The sequence below is a fragment of the Sorghum bicolor genome, chromosome 5 (genome assembly GCF_000003195.3).
Source record: "Sorghum bicolor cultivar BTx623 chromosome 5, Sorghum_bicolor_NCBIv3, whole genome shotgun sequence".
Lineage (NCBI taxonomy): Eukaryota > Viridiplantae > Streptophyta > Magnoliopsida > Poales > Poaceae > Sorghum > Sorghum bicolor.
In genome coordinates this window covers 41524867-41541054 of record NC_012874.2, presented here as the reverse complement: position 1 = coordinate 41541054, position 16188 = coordinate 41524867, and the positions used below count along the sequence as shown (strand labels likewise).

Genomic DNA, 16188 nt, shown 5'->3' with positions numbered 1-16188 from the left:
TTTCCTGTCTTCCATGTATCTTGACTTAAGAAATGTCTTTAAGTTCCTAAAGAGAACGAGAGGTAACTCATAATTCTCTTCCATGTTTATGAGGAGAAACCCATAGCCATCCTTGATGTTAAGGAGCGGGTAACTCATAATTGGGTGGTTAAAATCTACATGGTGTTGTGGAGCAACCATGGTGAGGAGGATGCTACTTGGGAATCAGAGGTCTACTTGTCAGAAGTTTGTAAAACCTCCTACGAAAATCAGTAAGCTTTCAAATCTAAGGATAAGATTTTTGTAAGGGAGGAGTGTTGATGGTCCACAACACCCATTTTGACCATCAACATTTCATTCAAAACCATGGTAAATCAACATGATCACGTGCATATTTTGCTTATTACTTACCTAGTTCCACATGTACATACAAATTTATTTGTATGCAGGAAATAATAGGAAAAAGAGTGAATTGGACCCACCTAGAAGGCAACCCACCACACCTCACACCACATGGGCTAGCCAGGGTGGGGGGCACCATGCCAAGGTGGCAGGAGCCACCCCTAGCGAGCCAAGCCATGTCATCGATCCATGTAACACCTCTAGGAGTCCATCTGAGGTGTCCAAAGTTACGTCAGTTTCATCCTATGGGCAGAATATGATGTCACATGGATTATGGTTTTCCAACATGTGACAAAACGTTATTCCGACATGTATCCTGCCTAAAACCAACTCTGGGAGCTCATCTAGACCATTGGGAGCTAAGGCGGTTACTCAGGGGTGGCGCCCACCGTTGATCCCTAGCGCCTGCGACGGGGGAGTGGCGCCCGCCACCCCATTTTGGTGCCCGCCACTCTACTTTACCCCCTACGAGCTCCTTACTCTAGAAGACTTCCTAGCCTATAAAAGGACCCCCTTGGCACCTATTTCATTCAAAGGGAGAAAATAGAAGAACACAAGAAGAGCTCAAGCATAGAGCTTAGTAGAGCTAGTGTTAGTGTAGTAGCTCCCTCACTTAGGTAGCCTAGCTTAGCTCTAGAGCCTCTCTGCCTCCAGCTTTGCCTAGCTCTAGTAGCTCAAAGTTGTAAGAGGGAAGAATAGCTAGGCCTAGCTTAGCTTGGAGTCAGGAAGAGCCTTCCTCCTCTCCATTATGGTATTATACCTTTGCTATCTTAGTACTCATCTTTTATTTATCATTTACTTTCAGTATTTGAGTGCTATCTTGGTTGTTTACCCTTCAAGTACTTAGTTTATAGTGATCTCTCAATAGTGAGCTTAGGTGCTTGATTGTGTGGCAATAGATTGCTTAGTTAGTTTATTGTTAGTTCTTCAAGTTAAGGAATTGCTCTGTCATCTGGTTAGGGTGTATTTATCGAAGAGCTCGGGTAAAGGCAGTTGGAATATAGATTAAGCATGGTGCTTAGGGTATTGGCTTACATTCAGATATGGCTAGACCCATGGATAGGTGGGGTAACACCAAGTGGTGACAGCCCTGATTGTCTATGTATTCCCCCATGTTCGGTCTAGTTCTTGAAATGTAAGACTCATTGTGCTTCATGCCTGATCAACCATATAGTGAGTTTAGGACGGGTATGCCTCTTTGCTTGATTAGAATAACTAGTACTATCTTGTTACTGAGTTCCCAAAACTACCACCACTCTTATTTATCCCTCAACCCCCTTAGGTTAGTTGGCAGGTTAGCTTGGTTATCTTTTATTTTATTTTCTTATTCACATATTGACTACTCATCCATCCATTCTTGCTAGCCAACCCATTCCTTACCATTCCCAACTCCGATTATCTATTCTTTCCCAACTCGACCACATCACCCTAGCCTTCCTTTGGGAAATTATAAATTGACACCTGGTTGCTCACCAGGCAAAGTGCTACACATGATAGTTCTACGTGCTTGCAGATCCCATTCATCTTAGGTAGATTGCAATCACTCCTATTGGCCCTATAAGTGTCGGGATTGACGAACCCACTAGGCATCAGTATACTAGTCAACTCTTGCCTCAGCTTAGATGAAGCTAAGAACTACAGACGCTTCGAGTACCACTGCTAGGATAGTAGTTAACCTCTATCCTCTGCTAGTGTCGTTAACAAGTGTCAACAAGGAGGGCTGTAACACCCATGTTATGGTTGCATCTAATCACTTTTATAACATGAGCACAAACATTTGCATAGCATTTTATGAGGATCATATCATGCGTGTGCTATCTTGCCATGTTTGTGATGCTCCATCTTGTTCATTTGTGCAAATATATGTGGTTGCTCATGTGTAACTTATGCAAGTATGTGCTTATAATCTTGGTAAACAACTTAAATTTTCTTATAATGTCTTGAGGATCAATGTTCATGTTGGTCATTAGCTTTAATCATGCTTCTAAGTAATGCTTTGACCTAGGTTGACTTCAAGACCTCTTTTGCTTGACCTTTTAAAACGTGCAGTTTAAAATGTTTTCATCTCTATACACCCTTAAGAAAAGTTGTAGCAAATTTTATAAGGATCAAATGTTGTTTTAGGGTCATCTCATGAAAATGATCACAACATGCTCAAATGTGGCCCACAAGTCAGATTTGGGTGCTGGTTCAACACTTAGAAAATTTACTAAGCCTCAGGGTAAACTCAGTTTGCGTGATCAAGTGTTTCGAGCTCTATGTCTTCTAATCCATGCCAATCCAGCTCTTGCTCTAGTTGACAAAGTTGGAGATCTGTTATAGGTCTCCAAGATTGTCAACTACATCAGTGTCTAGCTCTCAATGGATTAGGCGCTAATCATCATTGAAGTTGCTCTGTCAGGTAATGGAGAGGCCTGATGGCCATTTCAGTCGCCGTAGTCACCGATCGGCGTCAGCTCCTAGACACCATTTGGCGCCCATACACTAGTGTCAGGACCGCTCGTCAGGCCGTCCATGCCTAAATGGATGCCACACAACCCTCAACTCTCGCCTGAGCTCTCCACTTCCTCCCTCTACCTCTTTCTCACTCTATTCACACACAGAAAGTGGACACAGCCGCGCCATCTTCGTCACACGTGTGCTCATCATTGCTCATCAGCTCATCAAACCGTGTGCATAGCCCCGCCGTCATCTCCTCCACACCCTTCAATCAGCCAAGAAAAGTCTTAGTGAGAGCACATTTTTGCTTTCCCCCAAAGTTCACTAGATAGGCCATTTCTCCGGTGAACTCAATGTTGAGCGTTACAGTGGTGTTCTTCTCCTTCTTTCTGCTTCTCTAGGTAGCCTAGGTTCTGAGCGAGCTTCCACAACACTCAAGTGACGCTCTACCTCACCCACCGGCGTCGGAGACGACGTGCAGCGCAATGGTGCCCTCGCCGAAATCTCGCTCGCATGTGGCCAGCCTCAACCACACCATCTCCACTCTTGTCACCTACCTAGGAAGCTTCACCATGACTCACCAGAGCTATAGAACCCTTCACTGCATGCTCTATTAGTCGGAGCTCGCCGGCGCACTAACATTCAACTCCGCCGAGCCACCATCGTCGACGGCGAGCATCTTCCGGTGGCTCTGCCGAGGGGAGAGCAGGGTCTTTCGAACAGCCTGGTTGAGTAGAGCAAGTTTGTGCTCTTAGTTTGGCTGGAGACCTCACCGTCGGCGAGCAAACTTTTAGCCACCATCTTCCTCTGTCTGGCTCTAGCTAACGCGTTGGTACCGCGCGTCAGTGTCTCCTTTTCTTTTATTCAAATCAGATTTTTGCCCTAACTGGAAAAAATCATATCATTAGTTTCAGATCAACAAATCTGGTGATCCAAAATTTTTATGTTCTCCGAGATGTGTAGTTTTTATTAAGAATATGAAATTTGCTATGTAAGAATAATTAGTTATTAATTATGTCTTTTATTCATGGATAAATAAGAAGAAATTCATATCTATTTATCTATTTGTGTAGTGGCAGTAAGATCTAGTATTAATTTCATGATTTTTGGGTGTTGTATTATATACTTATGATTTATGCTTGTTTAAACACATAAATGTTTTTATGAATTGTTATAATTAATCTATCAATCCTCTTGTGTTAAGTCTTGGCAAATGTTGTTCTTGTGGTAAGGTAATGCTAAGGATAATCTGAAATTTGTTGTTTGACACTTTTCAATAGAAGTTTCCTATTTATGACTAAATGCACCTTGTCATTTGTTAATTTGGATATCTTAAGTTCTGCATGAGCTATTGTCTATACAGTAGTATTTGGTTGGTATGTTGTTGCTTCTATAATTTTTGTAGATTTTTCTGAGCATCTTAAGTAATATTTCTCGTTTATGCTCTATTATGTAAATAAATTAATAAATATAATTATACAATGTTTTGGTTGATGGCCAGTTAGTTTCTGGTAATCTCATGATATGTATGTCATGTTAGTTCACTTGGTTTGCTCCAATCATGTTTTTGCATTGTCAACAAATAATTAAGTTAAGGGTTGATGTCCTTTGTGGATAGCAATGATTAATGTTGCTAATTACCCTTTGTTAATAAGGTTTTCTGGAACACTTGTCTTCACCAAAGCTGTAGAAAACTTAATGATCTAGCTACTGTTAAATTTTGGTGGCACTAGGCCATGTATTTTAGGAGTTGCTGCTGTTTAAGTTTGGGATACAGGTGTATGTGTTTCCTGTTTTTCCTGAAACTAGTTCTGGTAATATGCTTGTTTGGTTACCTTCTTGCTAGAATCATGCTCTGAGGTTTAAATATGATATGTGAGTAATTTTATAAGCTTTCCAGATTGTCTTGTATTAAGTCATTTGGATTAATGGATCTTTCGTTATGATCTGTTCTCTGAACTTTTGTTGTTTGTCTTAGAATGAGTACTTGCTCTTGTATAGCATAGCTTTGTCTGTTTAAGTGGTGAAACTGTTTTAGTTAGAGCTGGGCTTTACTCCGTAAATAAGTGCCCAATGAAGTGTAGGGGTGTAAACCTTCTTGTTAAGCATCCATCACGTTTCTCCTGTGCATGCATGTCTTCTTACTTAATGCATATGCATGCAATAGGTGCATCGAAAGGCAGGGTCCTGCTCGAGATCGAAAGAGTGCGACTAGAGGACCAGGAGACCAATCCAGAGTTGGAGGTCCAGCCAGCTAAACTAGGGGAGCCAGAAGAGGTGGTGGAGTGCCGTGTCATGAGCCCTCCACGTTTGTGAAAGGCAAGCACCAGAGTCTTCTATTTATTTTACCAAAGATCGAGTTTTTAAATATGTCTATATCTATTGTTGCATAAGATATAGGAGTTGGTATGAAACCCTTACTTCATGTATATTATCATTGTCCATATATACTACCCTACATCCTATGTAGAATCAGGATCGTGTAGCATCTTAGCCATACTTTAACCGGTAGAAGTCAGGTGATATCCTGTCACCGGCGAGCTTTAGGATATCTTGTTGGGTCACGGTTGGCTATATTTGCTATCGTGGAAAAAACCTAGAATTAATGAACTGAGATCGGACAGAGTTTTATGCCGTGATAGTAACTCCGTCTGTGTCGTTTAAGGACCGATTCGTTGTACATCCTCGTCATGTTGAACGCATGTCTAACACCTAGTTGTCCGGATAAGTTATCCTATCATGAAGCCGAGTAGTACAACTCAGCAAGAGGTCGGCAAGTATAAAGTATGCACGACCGAAGAAAGTACGGTGTGAGATGGGGCCATTGGCGTGAGACCAAGGGCAGGTGATTTAAATGTCCTGATCGTCCAGACCGGGTGGTAGCCCTAGGAGTGCGGCGCTGATCGGGGCCATGATTTCTGAGTTGTACCAAAGGTGACCAATTTGCTCTCCGATGAGGGAAGCATGGGTGAGTGCTAGGAATAACCCTCCGGCTGGATAGGAATCGATTCAAATTGCCGTCTCTTCAAGATAATGAGAATTTGGTAGAGCAGCGACAACGTAGATATCACTGAGCAACTTGATGGTCCTATGACGGGTGCTGCAAAGTCTCTCTTATTCCTGCTAGGGATAAGGATTAAACTATTTGGCTTGGTTCTTGCTTTTTGTCGATGTGATCCAACCCTGGTTATATTAATGATAACTTGTGAACTTGGTTTCAAAATTATATTGCTTCTGCTACTTTGAACTTGGTTTGTAATAACTTAAGTGATTTCCGATGTATGTATGCTTCGGCAAACTATGTGCGAGCTGATGTAACAGGTTGTAACAGAACCGTCCAATTTATCAGAATTCAAGTGAATTAGCGACCACGGAAGCAGTCAAGCCAATGGACTTGAACCCATATAAACCCGGTAGTCCGACGAAATCTCAAAAGACCACGATTCAACCAACATACAACCATGATCGTACATGATCAAGCATCACCATCACAGATTACAAACAGACATCACAGCACGTAGTTTTACATCACATCAGAGTTTAAAAGTGGTTATTACAAACCAAAGCAATAGCGGAAACAAAGTAGTTTTGAAACAGCACCAACTCAGTTTATATTACAAGCCAGTTTCGTGGTCAAGTCCCAACAAAAGCACAACTGAAGGTAGAGAAGGTGATCACGCCCATGATCTATTCATCGTCCGCAGCCGGATGATGGCAGTTAGCGCAGTAGCCGTGATACACGACATCATCTGCAACAGGGGTAAATAAAACCCTGAGTACGAGAATGTACTCAGCTAGACTTACCCGTCATAAACCAAGAATAAAGTGACACCAAGGAGTATGCAAGGTTGATCTTTGTGGGCTGGTTCGACTCACCTTTTTGCATAAAAAGCCTTGTTGTAAGTAACCCATTTATCAAATTTCAGCAGCAGGTTTATTACTTAACAACTATCCACTAGATTAGCACCTAATCTAAGCATACACTTGAGTATTTAAGCATCTCAATAATAACCATATCCAGATTTTCACATAGCTATCATCATTCTCATCATAACCATTAAGTTTATTTAGTGAATTCTACGTTGGCGCTGCCCAAGTCAACTTCTCAGTATCCGGGAGAGACGGCGATTCGAATCGATTCCTATCCAGCTGGAGGGTATTCCTAACACTCACCCAAGCATACTTCATGACGGCAGCTCGGATCACCTTTAGCACAACTCTGGACCAATTCGCGGGTTCGTCCAGCGCCGCACCCCCAAGGACCGCCAATCTGCTAGGGCAGGACTCTAACCTGACACCTGGGCTTACGCCATTGACTCCCCGCACATCCTTACGACCAACCAGGGTGCGCACTCATACAGAACGGGTATCCGGCCTGAGTTGCACTCGTAGGCTTCGCGGTCGGAACGACTTATCCGGCCAACTAAGTGATAGGCATGCGTTCAACATGACACGGGGACGTACAGCGATTCGGTCCTTAAACGACATAGACGGGGATAGATTCACACTCAAGACCTACATGCCTTGTTGCTGCACTATCGTCATCCCGCCCGGTCTCAAGTTCATTATCAGCACATGGTTATTCCCACGATAGCAAATATAGCCAACCGTGATCATCATCCACCTAACTCTCGCAGGTGACAGGAAATCACCTGGCTTCTACCGAGCTAAGCATGGCTAAGCATTATTTCGATCCTGGACCTACTTAGGTGAGGTATGAGGTGGACAAGGTAGTCATTATGCAACAAGGGTGTCATGTCAACGCCTAACACTTAATGCAACAATATATATAACCATAGTCAATTGATAGCTAAACATGATAACAAAATAGTAGGAGGCTTATAATGCTCCGGGGCTTGCCTTCGACGTAGGTGGACGGGCGATGGTCGGGACACTCCGGCAAGTCCTCCTCCTCCTCAGCTCCTTGAGGTGGCCCCCCTTGCTGTCCTTCCGACTCCGGCAGCTCGAACTCCAAAACCGTCATGCCCTTGGGTGCACCTAGGTATGCATGACAAGGAAATAAATTAGAGAATGCACATATGAAGCATGATGCCATGATGAGGAACTAAAGAACACACAACAAGGTATAAACATGAGCATAAGCTCCTAAAGTTAAGTGGGTTATAGAATAACAAGTAAGTGCATACTTCTTCTCTGGTAGAGAGGCTAACTAGACAAGTCGAACAATCCTAGCTACTCCTACTCAGTCACTGGTTTAGTAGACAAACCAGCCTGTCACAAGTTTTAGCTATAACTTAAGCCTCAGTTGGCCAAACTAAGAAAGTAAGTACTTTCTGGAAAGCTTAGCAAATTGTCTACAATTCACTTTTAGACATCCGAGAATGATTCCCAATCGAAATATGCTAAAACATACAAAGTTGGCTGGCTGTTCTGGAAAATCCAGAGAGCAAGCACTTTGCAGCAGCTACTGGTATTATTCATAACGTGTAAATTACTCAACCAAATGTCATGAAATTTGGAAACGAAGTAGATAAGCAAGTTAGCTACAAGTTTATTGTAGACAAGTTTCCCAGAAAACATCATCTTCAATTAATTGTTAAGCAATTGCTATCAGCTACACAGAAATGCTCTAGGAAAGACATAAATAGCAAAAATAATATTTTGCACATATTGAGAATGTATCAAAGGGTCAATCCAGTTGCACCAGTAGGTAGAACATGTCTAAGAAGCACTAGAAAACATCATGGCAAGGTCTAAACTTATTTCTATCATCACCTTTTTCATTTATTTAATTATTAAGGTGATTTTATGAACATGCATTCCAAGTGCTCCAAAAATTCAGAGAAACTTACAGCAAGCTACTTATGCTAACATAAGACCACTGTAAAATGTTCAGGACATTTGCACATACAGGTTGTGAGGTATAAAAATAACAAGCTAACAAAGGCATGCAAGGCATAAATGTGAAACCTTATCAAAACGTGTCAAACAACAGATTTTAGATTTTTTCTAGCTTTGTCTACATATGAGTACAACACTCAGAAAGTTTCACCACAAAAGGAGCTATAACTTATTTACTAAAAATACCACAAGAAACTCCTATTTAAGCAAGAATTATTTTTAACTTCACAATAAGGCTTCCAAAAATCATGATAAATTTATCAGAGCTTATTCATAACCTTAGCAACAACACCCTAAATTTGTAGGGCCAACAGACCAACAGATCTCAAGATATAATTACCTCCTCATAATCTAAGATTAATTTATATATATTTATTTCTGCAAAAACATGGCATGTTTCATATTTTTATTAAAAACTAGACTCATACTGGAACCTAGCGAAATTGGAACCATGTCATTTGGATCTATCAAACTCGAGATATGAATTTTTCAAAATCAACACAGGATCTGCAAAACAGTGAATCAGAGGTGTGGGAGGGAGCGGCTAACACCCGGGACCCGCGCGTCAGAGAGACAGAGACAGGGGAGATGCTCGTCGCCGGCGAAGCTCAACGACGACGAGGTCTCGGCCGGATCCAAGGGCATCTACGTGTTCCTCTCATCAAGACGACTTTGTTGACCTACTTTACCCGCGCTCTACTGGACCCTAGGGTGCTCGCCATCGGGAATGGCGGAGCGGCGGCGCTGCGCGGCGTTACGCCGGCGGATCCAGGCAATGGCGACGCGGTAGAGCTTCACGCCGAGCATCAGTGAACCAAGGGGAAGTGATAGGAACAAGAATGAAGGAAAATGGTGGAGCAGAGAGGCCTGGCCACGTTGCCGGTGAGCTCGGGTGGAACTCCGGCGAGGGAGAACGGCTCGGAGCTCGGCAATGCCACCTTACCCGTGCTCGACAGCGGCCAAGGAGGTGACGCCGAGGTAGAGGACATCGAGGTGGAGCTCTGGGCGGGCTGGCTTGGCCGGAGGTGCGGTGGAACGGCCGGAGAAGCTCGCCGAAACGCGGCGGAGCTCACCGAGGCGACGGCGGGGCGAAATGGGAGGCGCTGAGCGAGTGGAGGTCGCGTCTGAGGCATCCACTCGGTGCATGGCGACTTGAGGACGCCGTGGGAGCTGACAGAGGGGGCCGTCGACGGCGTACGGCCGACAGGTGGCCAGACACGCGGCGGCGGGTGAGCTCTGTCCACTCTGAAACGTTTTCCTGAAACGCCGATTGCAGTGACTGAATCCCGAAGTTCGTCGACGTTTTACTCTCAGCTCACTTGGTGGTTTTAGCTGAGATTTGATCCTCTGGATAGAGCTACACGAGTTCTACAAATTTGATTACACGAGCTCAGTCTAAATCGGTCTAGATTTCAAACTACAAGGCTCCCAACAACCCTACCTCGAAACTGTGTCATCCAAGACATAGCCAATTTCAGCTGAGTGTGAAATCAGCCCTGATTTTTGGCTTGAGAGTGAATTTTGGATGTGTTCTAAGCTTTTTCATAAAAAGTCATCAACATATCTTTTGTAGCTTATGAAATTCTCTACATCTTTGCTTCAGGTGTCACAGACATACAAGATCTCTAACATTACTTTCATAAAACATCTTTGAAAGAAGGTTTAGGGGGTCAAATAGGTCATTCTAGGGTTAACCATGACTTAGAGACATTTTTGGACAAAACCTTCAACATGAACTTTGTTCAAAATGATGTTCTAAACATGATTAAAGTATTTTGGAAAAGATTGCACACTTACATGCATTGGTCACCCACTAAAGTCACTCAAAGCAAGTCACACAAGCAATTTAATCACATAGTACATGGAGTAAAGGGCATGTGATCATGGTATGATGCTCATGAGTGATCATGATGATGCTTATGTTGATGCAATGCTCATGGGTAACATGCAAGCTAACACTAGGAGTGTTACACAGGTGATGTATTGTGCTGAACTTATTACGATCTTAATTAGTATGTTGCTCAGTTGGTTTGAAATCCTTGGTGATTTCGGTTGACTACCAGAATTTATATGCTCAAGTTTAGAAAATTGATTGCTTCGATGATCTTTTTACACTTGTGCTCTTATAATTTGGTCAATTCTGTGACAATCAGGGCATAAAATGTTTCAAAAATGTCATCCAATGCAGAACAGTTGAAAGTATATTCACTACTTTCTTACAAGTACTTCAGTACTACGGTTATTAAATGATCATTCAACAAGAGATTGTAAAGAAGCCTGATCGGCCCAACAATACGGCCTATACAAATGGCAGCCCATCTGAAAATTGAGCGCAGAGCTTATCCTGCGGAAGGAGCGCACCTGGCCACGGAACCCTGCTGCGTGTTAGTGGCTCCCCGCCTCCCGGTGATTGCCGGTCTATCCGAGCTGTGCGACGGCCAGGTCGTGCGACGAGAGGGTGCCACAGTGGTCAACGTCGAGCTCCTCGAACTCTTCAAGGAACTCTGCGATCTCCTCCTGTCTGATCTTCCCCAGCTCCTTGAGCTTGTACAACGCAAACTCTGCGGCGCTGACCTTATTGTCGCCGTCGAGGTCCGCCGCCTCGAGGTCCATGCTGGTAGTCCGCCGACTGAGCACCCAATGCGCCAGCGCCCTCTGCCGCCGCTCCGAGGCCAGCTCCGCCGCGTACAGGAAGAAGAGCGCAACCACCAACGTGCTCACGGTGATCCACGCAGCCGCGAACGCGCGGCCGGCCGTCGACGAGAAGCTCCGGTCGCCGTACCCAAGCGTGGTTACCGTCGCGCACACACAGTAGAAGGCGTCCACGGGGCGCATCCCTTCGACCTTCGTCAGGAACGCCATCCCGGACGCGAGGACTACGGCAAGGAGGCCGGTGGCGGTGTAGAGCTTGTAACGGACCTTGTTGGCCTCCATGTCCCGCAGTGACTTGGGGTCGTCGGCGTGGTTCAGGTGCACCGCCCGGAAGACGAGCGCCTCCTGCTTCTCCACAAGGTAGTCGGCGGCCTTGCTAAGGAAGGCTCCGACCAGGGCCACGCCGGCGAAGGCGAAGATGCAGGCCAGCAGCTTGGCAACGTCGCTGGACGGGACGATGTCGCCGTACCCGACGGTGGTCATTGTGACCACGCAGAAGTAGAGTGCGTCCAGCGCGCGGTTGCCGCTGCGTTCGCCGGACATGTCGTCCATGGCGAGGTAGAACGCGGCGGTCCCGGCGAGGAGGTAGGCGAGCAGGAGGATGCCGACGAGCCAGAACCTCGGCCGCGCACTGGTGAGCAGCCCCTTTGGCGGCACCGGTGGCAATGTGCCGCTGGCGCCCTTCCGGCTCATGTGCTGCCTCTGGAGAATGGATCCTTGCTCGACGTTGTGAGATGGCGCCGTCTGGCAGCGCCGGAACCTTCTCGCCCTTCCCGGCGGCGGCATCTTAGAACGGTCGCCGTCATGTAACAGGTGTTGCTGAACGCCGTTCTCCGCCATTACTCTCTCTAGGTCTAGGTTAGGCTGCTGGAAATGAGAGGAGAGATATGAAGAATTTGCCAGAAATTTCAGAGTTGCAGGCTTGCAGCAATAATGGAAACTGTCAATCTCTCCCTGTCCCATCATACCGTTGCATCAACCTGTTATGTTTCCTTGTCATTGTCCATTTGTCACAACTCACAAGTTAATTGTACATGTGTGGACGTGCATTTTTGTTGTCTAGATTTGTGTGGCAAAAGACTCGGATATCCGTTGTCTTATGTTATGTATCTTGTGAGCTTCACATGAAAACAAAAGCTCTTTTATAAAACATAACGAATAAAGCATTGTTTTGTACTTTCTTCTAGCTTTTTTCAATTACAAGGAATCAAAACATTTCGGCCCCCACATCCAACAGCGAACAGGTGAATGAGTGTGGTTGTGATCGCCAATGATGCGTGTGGTTCCAACATTTTGGTCTGGACCATATATATATCGGTTGCGACAACCGACAATAATGTACACAATAATCTCCGCCTAATTTTCGTCGCACTTGGTAAGACTAAGCGGGACTAAAAGTCTCCTGCTCAACGGCTATGGTGTCAGTGATCGGCAGAAGGAGTCTAGTCCCGGTTGGTGTCCCGAACCGGAACTAAAGCCGAGTCTACCAACCGGGATTAAAAGTTGTTGTCACGGTCCGTTTCACCGGCCGGGACTAAATGTTAGAGTTTTGTTCCAGTTGATAATTGTATCCAGGATTAAATGTCCTTCCCCATATTTGAACTCTTCTTCTTCCCCTGGTCGAGCCCGATCTTCGCTCTTTTGCTGTGTTCTTCACATTTGTTCTTGCTTGTCCTTGCTCTCATCTTCGGCTATTGATTCATTTTATCATTTCTACGCCGTCATCGACTTGTTAAGAGGTCACTAGCTTCATCTTCTCGACATTACCAGCGACACATGTCATTCCTAGTGTTTTATATGTTTTTTATTTTATGAATTCTACGCTATTTTAAACTCCAATCACTTGATCGTTTGAATATTTGAATGATACCAACTATAATTAGATCCCTAAACATTAACTTTTCATTACTATTATGTCTACCACATTTAATGGTTTAGTTAGAGAAATAGTCATACTATGGTTTTTTATTTTAATTAGTTTAGAAAAAAAATTAAAAACTTATAATACTTTAATTTGCAATTTGTGACCGAGTTAATTAGTTAATTATAAAAATAGAGAACTTTTGTGTTTTTTAATTTTGCTTGTTTAGAAAAATTAGAAATAGAGAATTTTAGGTTTTTTGTTACTTTAATTTCTGTATAAAAAATTAGAAACTTATAATACATTAATTTGTAATTTATGACAAGGTTATTAGTTAATTATAACTAGTATGCATGCCACATTTCATGATTAGTTAGAAAAATAGAAAACTTTTACGTCTTTTTAATTTTGCTGGTTTAGGAAAAACTAGAAATAGAGAATTTTAGGTTATTTGTTACTTTAATTTCTGTATAAAAAATTGGAAACTTATAATACATTAGGTTGCAATGCAGACAAGGTTATTTAGTTAATTATAACTAGTATGCATGCCACATTTTATGATTAGTTAGAAAACTAGACAACTTTTATGTCTTTTTAATTTTGCTGGTTTTGAAAAATTAGAAATACAGAATTTTAGGTTATTTGTTACTTCAATTTATGTATAAAAAATTGGAAACTTACAATACTTTGGGTTGCAATGTAGACAAGGTTATTTAGTTAATTATAACTAGTATGCATGCCACATTTCATGATTAGTTAGAAAAATAGAGAACTTTTATGTCTTTTTAATTTTGCTGGTTTAGAAAAATTAGAAATAGAGCATTTTAGGTTATTTGTTACTTTAATTTCTGTATAAAAAATTAGAAACTTATAATACTTTGGGTTGCAATGCAGACAAGGTTATTTAGTTAATTATAACTAGTATGCATGCCACATTTCATGATTAGTTAGAAAAATAGAGAACTTTTATGTTTTTTTAATTTTGCTGGTTTAGAAAAATTAGAAATAGAGAATTTTAGGTTATTTGTTACTTTAATTTCTGTATAAAAAATTGGAAACTTACACTACTTTGGGTTGCAATGCAGACAAGGTTATTTAGTTAATTATAACTAGTATGCATGCCACATTTCATGATTAGTTAGAAAAATAGAGAACTTTTATGTCTTTTCAATTTTGTTGGTTTAGAAAAATTAGAAATAGAGAATTTTAGGTTATTTGTTACTTTAATTTCTGTATAAAAAATTGAAAACTTACAATACTTTGGGTTGCAATGCAGACAAGGTTATTTAGTTAATTATAACTAGTATGCATGCCACATTTCATGATTAGTTAAAAAAATAGAGAACTTTTATGTCTTTTTAATTTTGTTGGTTTAGAAAAATTAGAAATAGAGAATTTTGGGTTATTTGTTATTTTAATTTCTATATAAAAAATTAGAAACTTAAAATACTTTGGGTTGCAATGCATACAAGGTTATTTAGTTAATTATAACTACTATGCATGCCACATTTCATGATTAGTTACAAAAATAGAGAACTTTTATGTCTTTTTAATTTTGCTGGTTTAGAAAAATTAGAAATAGAGCATTTTAGGTTATCTGTTACTTTAATTTCTGTATAAAAAATTAGAAACTTATAATACTTTGGGCTGCAATGCAGACAAGGTTATTTAGTTAATTATAACTAGTATGCATGCCACATTTCATGACTAGTAAGAAAAATAGAGAACTCTTATGTTTTTTTAATTTTGCTAGTTTAAAAAAATTAGAAATAGAGAATTTTAGGTTATTTGTTACTTTAATTTCTGTATAAAAAATTAGAAACTTATAATACTTTGGGTTGCAATGCAGTCAAGGTTATTTAGTTAATTATAACTAGTATGCTTGCCACATTTCATGATTAGTTAGAAAAATAGAGAACTTTTATGTCTTTTTAATTTTGCTAGTTTAGAAAAAATAGAAATAGAGAATTTTAGGTTATTTGTTACTTTAATTTAAGTTCTGTATAAAAAATTGGAAACTTATAATACTTTGGGTTGCAATGGAGACAAGGTTATTTAGTTAATTATGACTAGTATGCATGCCACATTTCATGATTAGTTAGAAAAATTAGAAACTTATAATACTTTACGTTGCAATGCAGACAATGACACGTCATTGGATGTACAATGCCGATTGCCGCTCCAAAGAGTTCATTGATGGTGTGCATTATTTCTTAAGAGTGGCCGAGGAAAACAAGCGGAATGGATTCATATGTTGCCCATGTGGCTTGTGTCAGAGTTTGAAGGAATATTCTAGCTCTAGAAATATTCACTTACATTTGTTGAAGTCGGGTTTTATTCCAACCTATATTTGTTGGACCAAGTATGCAGAAAATGGGATAATGATGGAAGAAGGTGAAGAAGAACAGTTGGAGCCTGATGACATTTTGCTCAATACGGTGACTTCGGTGATACAACAATAGGAGAAGCTGAAGATGAGGCAGGTGCAGAAGGCACACCTATTGAAGATGATGCTCTTGGTGATGTCATTTGTGATACACAGAAAGATTACGAAAGTGAAAAGAGAAGACAAAGTTTGACCACATGTTAGAAGATCACAAGAAACTACTATACCCATCTGCCCAGGATGGGCAAAAAAAAATTGGGTACAACACTGGAGTTGTTAAAATGGAAGACATAGAATTGTGTATCCGATAAGGCATTTGGGCAATTACTGAAGATCCAAAAAAAGATGCTGCCAAAGCCTAATGAACTGCCCACTACTACGTACGAAGCAAAACAGGTCGTCTGTCCTAGAAATCAAGAAGATACATGCATGTCCTAACGACTGCATCCTATACCGTGGCAAGGACTACGAGAATTTAGATGAATGCCCCGTATGTAAAGCATCACGGTATAAGATTAGGCGAGATGACCCTGGCGATGTTGAGGGGGAAGAACGTCCTATAAAGAAAATCCCTACAAAGGTTATGTGGTATGCTCCTATAATACCA

At 41.8% G+C, this 16188-nt stretch overlaps 1 protein-coding gene across 2 annotated transcripts; it reads right to left on the bottom strand.

The window, feature by feature from the left end:
- LOC8064424 (two pore potassium channel b) lies at positions 7730-12426 on the bottom strand. Of its 2 annotated transcripts, XR_002453524.1 has the most exons (2): positions 11044-12426; positions 7730-7818 (listed from the first exon to the last, which is right to left on the bottom strand). XR_002453524.1 is itself a non-coding variant. In XM_002449420.2 (1 exon), the coding sequence occupies exon 1, from the start codon at positions 12298-12300 to the stop codon at positions 11101-11103; it is 1200 nt and encodes a 399-aa protein (XP_002449465.2). In that variant the 5' UTR covers positions 12301-12426; the 3' UTR covers positions 10840-11100. The 2 variants fall into 2 exon arrangements, 1 of the variants encoding a protein (XP_002449465.2); XM_002449420.2 differs by lacking the exon at positions 7730-7818 and having other exon boundaries at positions 10840-12426.